Source organism: Chiloscyllium plagiosum, chromosome 40, assembly GCF_004010195.1.
Source record: "Chiloscyllium plagiosum isolate BGI_BamShark_2017 chromosome 40, ASM401019v2, whole genome shotgun sequence".
Taxonomy (NCBI): domain Eukaryota; kingdom Metazoa; phylum Chordata; class Chondrichthyes; order Orectolobiformes; family Hemiscylliidae; genus Chiloscyllium; species Chiloscyllium plagiosum.
The window spans coordinates 6,619,908-6,634,636 of NC_057749.1; the positions used below are offsets into that span (position 1 = coordinate 6,619,908).

At 41.7% G+C, this 14,729-nt stretch overlaps 1 protein-coding gene across 11 annotated transcripts in view; it reads left to right on the forward strand.

Annotated features, from left to right (window-relative positions):
• The window catches only part of LOC122542474 (protein mono-ADP-ribosyltransferase PARP6), a 157,152-nt gene that overhangs the window by 94,679 nt on the left and 47,744 nt on the right, over positions 1-14,729 (forward strand). For all 11 annotated transcript variants that reach the window (XR_006309808.1, XR_006309809.1, XM_043680211.1 and 8 more), the window contains 6 exons: positions 616-682; positions 2,336-2,485; positions 3,524-3,674; positions 6,165-6,218; positions 11,693-11,788; positions 13,942-14,034. Coding sequence is in view for 9 of the 11 variants with exons in the window: in XM_043680211.1 (XP_043536146.1) it covers positions 616-682; positions 2,336-2,485; positions 3,524-3,674; positions 6,165-6,218; positions 11,693-11,788; positions 13,942-14,034 (611 nt within the window). In the remaining 2 variants the exon portion in view is untranslated. The remainder of the gene's footprint in view (positions 1-615; positions 683-2,335; positions 2,486-3,523; positions 3,675-6,164; positions 6,219-11,692; positions 11,789-13,941; positions 14,035-14,729) is intronic.

Genomic DNA, 14,729 nt, shown 5'->3' on the forward strand with positions numbered 1-14,729 from the left:
GTAAGGCACAGAATTTATAGCAAACATTGACAGTGTGATGTAACTGAAATTATACATTAAAAATACTTTGAATGTCTGTTGAGTCTTTCATCTGTTCGAATAACATGATAGTTTCACTTCTTTCATGTGTAAATCACAAAACCTTTTTTTAAAAGTCGCATTCTCAGATTAGCTGTAACAATTGGTGTTAGCTCGACAATATGTTGAAGGTGTTGGCCCCCTGTGTTCTCTGTCTATGCCATGATGTTTTGATTGATTCTAATCTAAAAAGTGAGATAACGGAGTTTTATATGAATTCATGCAGTACAATGTAACCCTGCAAGTACAAATTCACCCCACAAAGTATATGTGCGCATGTGGGTCTTTGTGTCTGTCTCTGTGTGTGTCTGTCTGGGTTGAGGGTTGTGAGTGTGAGAGACAGTGTATATGTGTAGTGAGTGTAGAGTGTCTGTGTGCATGTGCGTGTATAGGAGTGCCTCTGTGCGTGTGTGTAGGAGTGTCTGTGTGTGTCTATAGTGCAATGGTGGTCACCTGTAGAGTGTTGATTGTAACCCTTTGACCTAGTAGCCATTGTAATGAGACCCTCACAGTGACCCTATTTTAATTTCCCGACAGAACCATCGGTAGATGTTTTCCAGCCATCCAATAAAGAAGGGTTTGGCCTTGGACTTCAACTGAAGAAGTGAGTACACGGGTCCAAAATAATTTCACAAAAATCGGTGATCATCACTTCATGGGATCTTGCTGAGTCCAATAGCTTTTGCACTGTCTTATTTTCAACCGTGACAACACTTCATTGCCTGTAAAGTGCTTTGTGATATCCTGAGGCTGTGAAAAGCATTATCTCAATGTAAAAAATTCTCTTTATATCAGAATGTTATCTTTTAAAATCATGATTACAAGTAATTGCACAGGGATTATATGTGTAACTATATCTCTCAAAAGACAATCAAAGTCTTGCAAATGATTTGCATTTTCTGTAGGTGTCAAACTGATCTGTAAAAACATTCCCATCACATTGTCATTAATTCCAACCCTCTATTTATAAAACTGCGTAACTTGAATCTCATCAAGCACGACCATGAGAGATCTGGCAGGGCATGTAAAACATGTGCATAATACAAAGTGAGGTCAATTTTATGGTTACCAAACATCTGATTTGAACAGGAGGGGCCATGTAAACGAAAGTGATTGGCAGCCCATTGTCTTCCTGTCACACCCCTCATGCTGCCCCCGACATAATAAAGAGAAGACCTATTAGCACGGAGATAAGGAGAAACTTCTTCAGCCAGAGAGTGGTGAATCTGTGGAATTCATTGTCTCAGAAGGCTTTGGAGGCCAGGTCATTGAGTATATTTGAAACAGAGAGAGAGAAATGCTTGATTGCCAAGGGGATCAAAGGTTATGGGCAGAAAATGGGAAAATGGGATTGGAAAACTTATCAGCCATGATTGAATAGGGGAGCATACTTGATGGTCCGAATGGCGTAATTACTGATGCTATGCTGTATGGTCTTATAGCAAAGGATAGCCAATGCCTTAGTAACAGCCAGCACTCCCTTAAGCCTATTGAAGTCCTTGAATGGAAATGAACTGCCACATAAGGGCCTCCTTCTATGCCGCAATTTTCCTGTCTGTGAGGGAAGACGAGAACAAGGTGAGGGCAGTATGGTAGCTCGCCATTATTACGATCCCAGCTGATATTAGATTAGATTAGATTAGATTAGATTTTTAGATTAGATTAGATTACAGTGTGGAAACAGGCCCTTCGGCCCAACAAGTCCACACCGACCCGCCGAAGCGAAACCCACCCATACCCCTACATTTACCCAGAGTGAAATCTGACTTGTTAGATCTTAAATTTGTATTGTTTATATCAACCCAGCTCCCAAAACTAAGATAAGCAAGTAAGACTTTTTTGGACCAAAGGAGAAAGTGAGGATTGGAAATGCTGGAGATCAGAGTCAAAACATGTGGTGCTGGAGAAGCACAGTTGGTCAGGCAGCATCCGGGAACAGGAGAGGTGACATTTTGAGCATAAACTCCTTCCTGATGAAGAACTTATGCTTGAAATGTCGACTCTCCTGCTCCTTGGATGCTGCCTGACTGGCTGTGCTTTTCCAGCACCACATTTTTTGACTCGATATTTGGGACAAAAGTCCAGGTACGACTTTTACATGAGATGGACAATTACTTGTACAGGTCCTGACCAAAGGATGCAGGTGATGGAGTAGGCGCAGCTCCCGAGAAAAGTCTTAACCATTTGTTGGGAATGGAGATGACCGTGAGATGTTTGTGTGAAGACGGTCAGTGTCCTTTGTTGGTCCTTTTTGCAGAATCCTAGGAATGTTCACATCTCAACAGTGGAAGCACCTAAGCAACGATTTCCTGAAGCGCCAACAAGAGAAGAGGCAGAGCTGGTTCAAGTCGAGCAGTCGAGTGAAGAAATTCCGATCTGGGCTCAGCATCTTCTCGTCAATCCCAAAGTAAGGGGAATCGTGGGCTAGGTGCAAAAATGATAGTGTTAAGGGCAGCATCGTGTGATTCTCGATAGAGAAAAGTCACCAACCATAAATGCTTCGAAGTGTCAGCACTTGGCTGCCTAGCCACTGAGATATCTTACCTTTTTCCCAATCTCTAAATGTATTTAGGACTAACGTAGGAAAGTGTTTGAAGAAAATGGACATTAAAAAAAAACAAATTAAGTGTTGATTTCTCTTCTTGCAACAGCTTCTAGGGCCCTAATCTTTAATCCTGGGAGGTTCCAGGAAAATCTCCGAAGGGTGGCTACCTGCAATCGGGTATTTTAAAATATACGATTCCATTAATTAACATAGGTAAGTGTTGCCAATAAATGCTGACCCAGCCAGAGATGCTGACATCCCATAAGAGAATAGAAAAGTAGGAAGAGTTCCGTTGGCTTCTTGGGTAGAATCCTTCCTTCTGAACCAGTGGCCTGCGGTTCGAGACTCAATCTAGGATTTGACGGAGGAGAGAGGTGCATTCATGACATATCCCAATCATTAATGTGCAAGTCCTGCCAACGTATTAGTGGTAGGGCTGGGAATGTCTTTTAGTCAGCTATACTCAGTCTGGTGTGGCACCTTTCCCGCGATGGCCTCTAATGGTAGCTGACGGCCTGGTCTAGGTAAAATGAGTGTCAGAAACAACCATTGCTGCCTCTGTCCCATGCAATTCTAGATATGGGAAGAGACTCAAAAAGAATTGATAGAGTCTTTTCCATACTAAGAAACAATTTAGTGAAAATCCTACTAACACTGAACTGATGACTTCCTTCTGTAGGAGCACTAAAATATTGCCATTGCTGATAGGGTCATTGATGAGTGGTTAACGCCATTGACAATTGTGAAGTAGCTGTCCATGAAAAGCGAAATGTAGATCTTACCCTCTGATGACAAAATGACGCAGAAGAAGGCCATTCAGGCCATTGTGCCTGTACCGGCAGCTCAATGTTTGTATCATCCTGCCAACTGATAAAACAATCTCTCCACCTCTTGTTCCAGATCTCCAAGTTTCCCCCTCATTCAGGACTCCATGCTGAAGAGCAAACTCGGGGTGCCAGATCTCCGAGTCAATCGCATCATTAATCGTTCCATCTCTTGCACCATGAAATCGCCCAAAGTGGAACTCCTTGGAATCCCCTCAGCTAATCAGGCAAGTTCCCCCCCACACCCCACCCTCCCTCACCACCTCTGTAATGTAAAGTCAAAATGAAGTTACCACAGCTCAAGAGGAGTATAGGGGTGCCGTCTCATTAGAGAGTGTTATGGATCAGAGCAAACCACCTCAAAATATATTTAAAAAGATAGCCTGTACCGTAATGTTTTCTTATTTTAAAGGTAAATGTGAGATGTTGCATTTCAATTGGTCAAACTACCAGATTTAAAGTAAAACACACTTTATTCATCCACTATAGTTAAAATACAATGAACAAAGAACTAAGAAAATTACAGCACAGAAACAGGCCCTTCACCCTCTAAGCCTGCGCTGATCCAAATCCTCTCTCTAAACCTGTCGCATGTTTCCTAGGTCTGTATCCCTTTGCTCCCTGCCCATTCATGCATCCATCCGGAATGAAAGAAATGGAATAACTTAACGCTGTTGGAAAATTTGGTAACTGTGACTAATTAACTGTTCCAATATAGTAACATCCCATAACCCCTTGGCAAAAAGACACATTCAGGAACCAGATTATCTCACGTGCAACTCCCATGAGAGAGTGAAAAAATTAGCTTTCACTGCTTCAAGGCCTCCAGTAGCAACTGCTGAGAGCTAAAGCTAAAAATCATGGATCTGCGAGAGCTCGATCACACCCATTCAGGCTGCTTCTATTGTTCCAACTTTGAAAAATTCACCCAAGGCCTCACAAGTTGGTTATCTTCTCATAGACTGCTAATTTTCTGGCCCCAATCTCTTTCTACAAGAAACCAGGGCAAAACGCACCTCTGAAAGCCACAGTATCATCACAAGAGAGATGACTGATGATTAGTTTAAACTGATGGTCAATGTACTTAAGCCAAGGGGAGAGGTTGAGAAGAGGTTGGGATTTTCATGGTAACCTCCGGATTTGAGCCTGTACTGTTGACATCATTCTGCATCACAAGCCAGCTCTCCAGCCAACTGTGTAAATTATCTACAACTGCTGGCTCGTTTAAGTAGATAGGCGATGCATTTACGCAACCTGGATAACTCAAAGCTTTTCACAGTTTATGACAAACAATGCTAAGCCATTTGAATTGTGTTCATTTTAAGGTGAAAGGCACCCCCAAGTGATGATTATGTCTCAGCACAGATTGTTCAGAGTGATAGTGACCAACAATGATAAATCATTCAATAATAAATTATATTCCACAATTCTCACTATATTCTCCCAGTGGAATAGCTGAGCAGCGTGGTGGCTTAGTGGTTAGCACTGCTGCCTCACAGCACCAGGTGGTTGGGTTTTCTCCCACAGTCCAAAGAAGTGCATGTTAGGTGGATTGGCAATGCTAAATTGCCTCATAGTGCTAGGTGCATTAGTCAGAGGGAATTGTGCTTGGGTGGGTTACTCTTCAGAGGGTCAGTGTGGACTTGTTAGGCCAAATGACCTGTTTCCACACTGTAGGGAATCTAATCTTAAATACTTGGATTCTCCTTGCTCTGTTCCATCACAGTGGAAAACAGTTGTGATACGCCAAAGGAGAATTGCGCATGGTCAAAATGCATTTTTGTGTGTCTGTGAGCTTATAACTTATTTTACAGTTCAGCAAGAATCCAATTTAAAAAAAAAAGCAAAAGTAAATCTGAAACAAACACAGAGAATGCTAAAGCAGCTCAGCAGATCTGGCAGCATCTGTAGAGAGAGAATCAGAGATAACATTGGAATCCTATGGAACTCTTCCTCAGAGCAGGCTATTGTACTGAGTCAGAATTTTCTGAGCTGAGGCAAATGGCGATGACATAGCAGCGATGTCACTGGGTCAGAAATCCAAAAGCCTCGGGCTGTGGGTTCAAATCCCATCATGGCAGTTTATGCAATTTGAATTTGATGAATAATTCTGAAATTGAACACAAGTCTCAGGAATGGTCACCAAAACAACTATCATTGACTGTTGAATTAACAAACTACCAGTTTCACTATTGCTCCTTGGTAAAATCTGCTTGTCCTGACCCTGGTCTGGCCTACGTGTAACTCCAGGCAATGTGGTTGACTCTTAACTGCCCTCTGAAATGGCTCAATAAGTCTCTTGGTTGAGGAGGTGATAGCCTAGTGGCATTACTGCTTGTTTTCATTCTAGTGATAATGTTCTGGAGACCTGGCTTCAAATCCCAACATGATAGAAATCTAGAATTAAGAGGCTAATGATGACCATAAAACTCTTGCCAATTATTGGAAAACTCCACCTGGTTCACTGATGACCTTTATGCGGTGTTCTTACCTGGTCTGACCTACATGTGACCCCAGACCCACAGCAATGTGGTTGGCGATTAGGGATGGGCAATAAATATTAGCCCAGTCAGCAATGCCCATGTTCTGTGAATGCAAAACTGATACTGGCATTGTTGGTGATGCCCACATCCAATTGTTGCATTAATGGTTAATTTATAAAACATAAAATACTTCATTTGCTGAATCTGTTACAAATTTTATCTGTTTATCCACAGGCTGGGAGCCACTGCAAGAACATTCCAACATTAGAGTATGGCTTTCTTGTACAGGTAAACTCTGAGAAAATTGTGGCACTTATAGTCAATAATGAGCAACAAATGAATGATTTCTTTTCAAAAACGTTAGCCAATTATAATGAGACCATAAGAAATAAAATCAAGCCTCTAAAGCTTGCTCTGCTATTCAGTAAGATCGTGACTGAACTGACGTTCCTCAGGCCCATTTTTCTTCACTTTTTCCCATAACCTTTGGTCCTTCTACTGACCAAGAATCTATCTATCTCAGCTTTATGGACACTTCTTTCTTGTCAGCTCCTTCTCCTTCAAACCCTTGCATCGAATCCCATCTTCCCAAGTTATTCTCCTTTCCGTGGTTTTCGTCTACCTCCTCAATGCCTTATGAAGACATCTGTTCATGAATGCTATGAAACAGAATTAAGAGGAAACCTATGTGTAATAATAATGGAGATCCAAACATAAATTACAATTGCAAACAAAGTGTCAATCTGTTGAGCCGTCTCTCAGCCGACTAAACTGAGGCAGGGCAGGACTTAGAACAAGCTGTCTATTTACTGAGCAAACCACATCTGTTTAAAAGAGTCTTTATGTACTACAACAGAGCTCATGATCAAAATTACAGCAAAGTCTTCCGATTAGGGGCAGCACAGTGACTCAGTAGTTAGCACTGCTGCCACACAGCGTCAGGGACCCAGGTTCAATTCCCACCTCGGGTGCCTGAATGTGTGGAGTTTGCACGTTGTCCCCATATCTGTGTGGGTTTCCTCCGGGTGCTCCGGTTTCCTCCCACAATCCAAAGATGTGCAGGTCAGGTGAATTGGCCATGCTAAATTGCCCATAGCGTTAGGTGCATAAGTCAGGGGTAAATATAAGGTAGTGGAATGTGTGTGGGTGGGTAACTCTTTGGAGAGTCGGTGTGGACTTGTTGGACTGTAGGGAATTTAATCTAATCTAATTAAAAAAGGAAAAAGTTGCAGAAAGTGGGAGGACAATTACCTAATCCACAATTATGTACAGGTGTCCCCCTCTATCTGAAAGTAGAATGTTTGTAAGCCGAAATGATGTAAAGCGAAAAAACAATTACCATTAGTTTATATTGCAAAAATCTTTCCGTGTTCCCAGACCCAAAAAAGACCTATCAAATCATACCAAATAACACATAAAACCTAAAATAACATGAATATATAGTAAAGGGCATTGGAGGTTGGGGTAGTGGAAGGTACAGGATACCTTAGGACACATCTTGCCAACAGAGGTTCAAAATAAATGGAGATAAGGCACAAATGCTCACAGGCACAGGTCAAAGCTGTGGTGGATTGATGCTGAGTGTAGTTTCCGGGGAAGGCACTTGGTGACGCCATTCTCACTGAGCACGCTTTTTTGTAAAAGCGAAGATCCTCTTCCGGTTAGTGAAAATAGGGTTGAAAGTAAGTCTTTTCTAAAAGTGACTTGGTGTAAAGCGAACTTTTAAAAAGTGGGGAATACCTCTATTTCAAATAAATCCCAGTTCATAAGGATCGAGGAGCAGAGGTGGGCCTTTTAACCCATCAAGTCTTCTCTGTCTTTCAATAAGGTCATGGCTGATTTGATAATTCTCAACAATCCATTGTCAATTGTCAGGAAAAACCATTCTGGCTCACTAAGTCCATTAGCAAAGGAAACTGCCATCCTTACCTGATCTGGCCTACATGTGACTTCAGACCCACAGCAATGTGGCTGACTCTTAACTGCCCTCTGGGCAATTAGGGATGGGCAATAAATGCTGACTTAGCCAGTAATGCGCTCATCCCATGAATGAATACTCCACTCTCCTGTCTTTTCTGTTTAACACTTAATTCCCTTATTGATTCCCTGATTAAAGATCTGTCTATCTCAGCCTTGAATTTAGTTAATGGCTCAGCTTCAAGAGTCCACTATGGTAAAGAGTTGCACAGATTCAAAAAAATTCTCCACATCTCTGTCTTAAATATATGACCCCTTATTCGGACTTTATGCCTTCTTCACCTAGATTGTCCGACAAGGGGAAACAAACTTTCCGCATCTACCCTGTCAGGTCCCCTCAGAATTTTGGATGTTTCAATAAGGCCACCTCGAATTCTTCTAATTTCCAATAAGTATCAGCTCAAACTACTCAACCTCGCCTCATAGGACAGTCCCTCCATACTTGATAACAGACTGGTGAACATTCTCTGGATTCCCACCAATGCCAGGATATTTTTCCTTAGATAAAGGACCTAAAACTGTCCACTGTATCCAGCTGTGGTTTGACTAGTGTCTTGTATAGTTTTAACAAAGCCTCCCTAATTCTATAGAGGGTAGTGTGGTGCTAGAAAAACACAGCTGGTCAGGCAGCATCCAAAGAGCTGGGAATTGACTGTCATCCATAATCTCTTCATAGACTTTCTCCCTATTTCTATACTCCATCCCCTTTGAAATAAAGGCCAACATCCCATTTGCACTCCCTATTACCCAATGAAGTTGAATAGGGACTGCTAAATCCCTCTGTTTAGTCATGGTGTAGAGATGCCAGTGTTGGACAGGGGTGGACAAAGTCAGAAGTCACATGACATCAGGTTATTGTCCAACAAGTTTATTTGAAATCACAAGTTTTCTGAGTGCTGCTCCTTTGTCACGGAGGGGCAGTGCTCTGAAAGTTCATGATCTCAAATAAACCTGTTGGACCATTACCTGGTGTCCTGTGACTTCTGACTTTGTCCCTCTGATTAGAACAGTCCTTTATAATAATATGGTCTTTAGGCATGACTGCTGGAGAAATTACCCAACCGTCTCCATTCTAGTCTGACTTTGTGAAATATCCTAGTCAAGATGACTGTTCTTTGGGCATCTTGTGAGGAAGCTGTGTCCGCGTTTTGAGACTGTTATGAGGAAAGGAAGGACTCTTGGCCACAAAAAACAATTCAAAAATCAAAGTAGTAAAATCCTCAAGAATACAGTGAGTTTGTTGTGGGTAGATCAGCACAAATTAAATTTAATTCAGCTACATATTAAGAAATCTCACAGACAATCAAATATTGAAGCAATAGTTTAATTTTTATTGCATGTAGCTACCTAAATAAGACCCCCTCAAGTAAGCAAGTTAAGTTTCACTACCCAACTTGGCTATTTCTCAATTAATGATGAAATCTGGCCAAGACTTTACAAGCAGTGTCTGTCTCTGGAAGCGTCTTTATGCAGTGTTCTTCGAAGTTCTGCTATTGACTAGTTTTGGTGTTGGATTCTTGTGCAATTTTCATTTTTTCAAGTTTGTGGTGTGACATTATTGATAATTCAATGGCTTCTTTCATTTCCAATATTTATTATTTTCCTGAGGACCTCACATCTGTAGCTTACCTTCTTATCAGAAGCAGCTCCTCTGTTCCTTTTACACTTGGAGTTAGCTGTCTGTTTAAAACACAGTCTTCCCTGCAATTAACTCTTTAAATTCTTCTGCAGGGCAATCCTTGTCCTTTGTGGTAATACCACATCCAGTTTATTAAGCAATTTTATTTCTGTAAACATGCCAAGACATGGCTCATTGCTTTCAGTCTCAGTGTTAAACCTTGTCTTTGATCTTTTCCTCTCAAGAAACCGCTTACTCCAGACAGAGATATTTGCTGATTCTTTCTGTGTATAACAGTTCATCTTTTGTTGGTTCATTCAATCAATGCATAGTTATTAAATCTGTGAAGTTTATATTGCCACAAGTTCAAGGTGTCGGTTGCAATGTGGTGATTGTGCAATTTATGCCATTGACTTTGGACATGCAAAGATGTTGCATTTAGCACAAGCTTCTCCTGTCACACTCCAGATGGTGTTCGTTATAGATAGAAAACACTCTCAATAAAGTGTTGTGCTATGGTTTCAGGACCCTGCAGCAACCTCAAGATGATGTTGCATATCATGGAGTATAAATAGCACAGTCTGGGGTGGAGCTTGAATGTTCTACAAGGCGAGTTGAAAGCACATTGACATGGACACAAGGAGAAGATAGATTAGTCCTTAACCAGTATCATGATAAATCAAGACCTGGTATGCCTATGATTACCATGGATGACAATATTTACGACTAATGTGTAACAAATAGCATTTGAAAGCCTAATTCTGAAGACATTTCTTGACTTTATCCTCCCCTCAAATAATCTATCTTGAACTCAAACTCATAGTATGGCATTGAACCACACATAACAGACAAAAAGGGGAAAACCAGCCATTTGACTGGGAGATTGAGATTTACAATTGCACTTAACATTCAGTAGTTTGTATAAATACTACTAAATCAGTTCTACTCAGTGAAAGTTCAGGAGTTATCAAACTAAATATCACAGTTGTTCTTCAGACTAAACTATAGTTAGCTTTATATTTAGAACTTGGTAACGCTGCTCTAGCATGTATCTGCCTTAACTGTATGGTAGGTATAGTGTGCCTTAACTGTATGGTAGGTATAGTGATTGTCACGAGGTCAGCCAGGTGGACCTCATAGAATAGGAGTTCCCTGACTGGGGCTGTTAACTTGGTCCAATCAGGGAGCCCTGACTGACCGATATAAACAGGGGTTCTGCTCACGCTGAGAGCCAGCTCTGGAGAAGCCGGACCAGTGTCAGTGCTATGCACGGGTAAATAAAGGGTGACTTGATGACGGGATACCAGTCTCTGTGGAGATATTTCAGATGCTGTTGTTTACGTTTTAGTGCATTAGGAGAAAGGATTATTCTCATCACTCTGTGTGTGTCACAGCTTCTTTAATGCATTTGAAGAGAAAATGTTGAAAATATGTTGTGACATTTATAGATCGAAACATTTCCTCATGTAACATCCGCCCTTTTAAATGTCAATGGGGACAAAATTCTTCCCTTTTAGCCCAGTTTGGGTGTCTTATCCACCTTCCCATTGCACATGACGTGAGAAACAAGGTCCAGAGAATGGCTCTTCCTGCTAACTGTTGCCTGCGGCGTTCCCTGCTCTGCCAAACGCACGTCGGATTTAATTGGGACTAATTTGATGTCTCTGTACTGTTCCCTGTGCAGCCAACTATTCAAATCCCAAGAAAGTTTGACCAATTTACAACAATGCTTTGAGTGATCGATGGCCTGAGGTCACATTGGAACTCGGCTGTCATGTCGCTTTAGCTATGAATCACTTGTTTAGTGCTTCAGCTCAACCGATGCTGGAATGTAACCAGAAGTGATCGTCGATGTTTTCAGCATTGTACGGAAAACTACGAAAGGGAATTGGATACACATACAATGGTAAACTTTTCAGGGCTGTGGGAAAAGAGCGTTGGTGGTGGAATTAACTGAATAACTCTCTCAAAGCCAAACCCAAATATAATTAACTGAATGGCCTATTATCCTATTCTCCTTCTTCATGTATGTCTCCAAACTGTCCTGCAGCTGTGAAACACACACACATGGAATCCAGGCCATAATTCCCTTTCAAAGGAATGACAAGCTCACAAAGCCTAAACATGCTTAACTGTAGACATATTCATGTGTTTCTCACTGTTCTAGACCATGAAGTACGCAGAGCAGAGGATTCCCACTCTGAATGAATACTGTGTTGTCTGTGACGAGCAGCATGTCTTCCAGAATGGGTCAATGTTGAAGGTAAGCACAACTGTATCATCTTTGCAGTCAGGGGAACATGCCTTGGAATGTCATTTGCTTCAATGGACACAGAATGGGATCATGGAACAGTGACCAATATTCCCATGCAGCAACTTTGTAATCTTGGCTGGGTTACCAGGTCAAAGAATGACATTGCTACATCCAATGTTTGCCATTGTCTTTTAACAGGGGAGGATAAAATGAATGGGAGGTCATCATTTCAGAGATTACTCCAGGAAAACACTGGCCAAAACTCAGGAATTTGATGCAGGAAATGTTGTCAGATTTCAGCTTTTTTCGACTTTTTTCATTTCCAAAGTATTTCTCGACTTAAAAGTTTGTATATTCGGAGAACAGAGTTGAGGAGAAACTTCTTCACCCAGAGAGTGGTGGATTTATGGAATGCTCTGCCCCAGAAGGCAGTGGAGACCATGTCACTGGATATTTTCAAGAAAGAGATGGATAGATCTCTTAAAGATAGTGGAATCAAGGGTTATGGGGATAAGGCAGGAACAGGATACTGATTGTGGATGATCAGCCATGATCATAATGACTGATGGTGCTGGTTCGAAGGGCCGAATGGCCTATTGTCTATTGTCTACAAATAGGTTCAAAAACAGCTTTTACCCCACTGTTATTAGACCTCTGAATGAACCTCTCAAATTTTAAACTGAATGTTGATCTCGTTGATTTATATGTTCTGATTTGCATGTCTTAGAAACAGTACCAAGAAAAGGTCTATCCAGCTTGGTTCTGAAATTTTCAGTTGACTTCAAGAGTCAATAGTTTTCTGTATTCATGGACTCCTTTCCTGACAGGTCCTTCTCAATACTCACTCAAATAACCAGCTGAACTTCGTCAGAAGCCAATCTTCCTGCATCTACTTTTCTTGATGTTATTAAAGACATGACAATAATCTAGCAATTGGTTCATCCCAGCCAACTGTACCTCAGTTCGTTACTACTGAAGACCTTAGGGTACATAAATGTCAGGAATTTGATCTGGTCAAATTGTCTTAAACAAAAGACTTTGCATTTATAGAGCACCTCTCACAGCATTAAGACATGAGAGTGGTCCAGGTACATAACTCTTTGAAGGTTGTACCATATGGAAACAAGGTAGTTCAGAAGGCATTTAGCACACTTGCCTTCATTGGTCAGACCATTGATTATAGGAGGCCATGTTGAAGTTGTAAAAGATGTTGATGAGGCCTCTTCTGGAGTAGTGTGTCCAATTCTGGTCACCCTGTTATAGGAAGGATATCATTAAGCCAGAGAGGGATCACGATGTTGATGGGAGTGCAGGGTTTGAGTTATAAGGAGAGGCTGGATAGGATGAGATGTATTTTTCACTGGAGGATAGGAGATTGAGGGGTGACCTCACAGAGGTTTATAAAATCATGAGGGGCATAGACAAGGTGAATAGCAAGGGTCTTTTCCCCAGGGTGGGGAATTTCAAGACTTGGGGGAATATTTTTAAGATGAGTGGAGAAAGATTTAAAAAGGACGTGAGGGGCAACGTTTTTGCGCAGAGTAGTTTGTGTGTGGAATGAACTTCCAGAGGAAGTGGGTACAGTTATTATGCTTAAAAGACATTTTGATAAATACATGAATAGAAAATGTTTGGAGGGATATGGGCCAAGCGCAGGCAGGTGGGACTAGGTTAGTTCGGGATTATAGTCGGCATGGGCTGGTTGGACCGAAGGGTCTGTTTCCGTGCTGTATGACTCGATGACTCTTGACTAGTTTTGGAGTGTGGTCACTATTGTAATGTAGGAAGCACATGGTTAGTACATGGCAAGTTCTACAAATATCATGGTGTTAGTGATCAAATAAACAGTTTCAGTTGCATATTTGGGGATGATCTTGGTCTGAAAACTGAATAGTGTTCTTGTTCTTTGGAGAAATATTATTTTACTGAGAGAGGCCAAACAGTGCAGCATTCCTTCAGTACTGCATTGGAAGGGTCAGCCTAGATTTTGTTGGGGAGTCTCTGGGATGGGAGTTGAACTCTCAACCTCCTGGTGTTAGGATACTAACATTAAACCTGGCTGAGATATAAGTGCATGAGGTCCTGATGCTTGTGTCACCCTTACCTGCTGCTTGAATTTCAGAGGCTTGACAATTTTCATTCTTTACTTCACTCTCACCCAGCCTGCAGTTTGTACTCGGGAACTATGCGTTTTCTCATTCTACACACTGGGAGTGATGTCTGGAGCAGCAGAAGAAGTTGCCACTGGAGCAGAGGTAAGTAAGACAGGATTTGCCTGAAGCTAATCAACTTAACAACAACAACTCGTATTTGCGTGAGGACTTTAATATCTCAGGATGCGACACATGAATATTAAAAAAAACAAGGTAATGTACTAAGCCACATGAACTATTTGATCAGATTACAAGACCTTTGGACATAGATGTGGCTTTTACATGTCCCACCTGAAGAATGTGAGATGGGAGGCAGAGAGGTGTAGGGAGAGAATTCCTGAAGCCTCGACGGGAGAGGTTGTGGCCACCAATGGTGGAGTGATTAACACAGAGAATTCTGGAGAAACTCAGCTGGTCTGACAGCATCCGTGGAGAGAGAAACAGAGTTAGCGTTTTGAGTCCAATATGACTCAACAGTCAAGGCAGGCAGGGATCAGGACTAATAAATTAAACTGCATTTATTTCAATGCAAGGGGCCTAACAGGGAAGGCAGATGAACTCAGGGCATGGTTAGGAACATGGGACTGGGATATCATAGCAATTACGGAAACATGGCTCAGGGATGGGCAGGACTGGCAGCTGAATGTTCCAGGATACCAATGCTTCAGGAAGGATAGAAAGGGAGGCAAAAGAGGAGGGGGAGTGGCATTTTTGATTAGGGATAGCATTACAGCTGTGCTGAGGGAGGATATCCCCGGAAATAAATCCAGGGAAGTTATTTGGGTGGAACTAAGAAA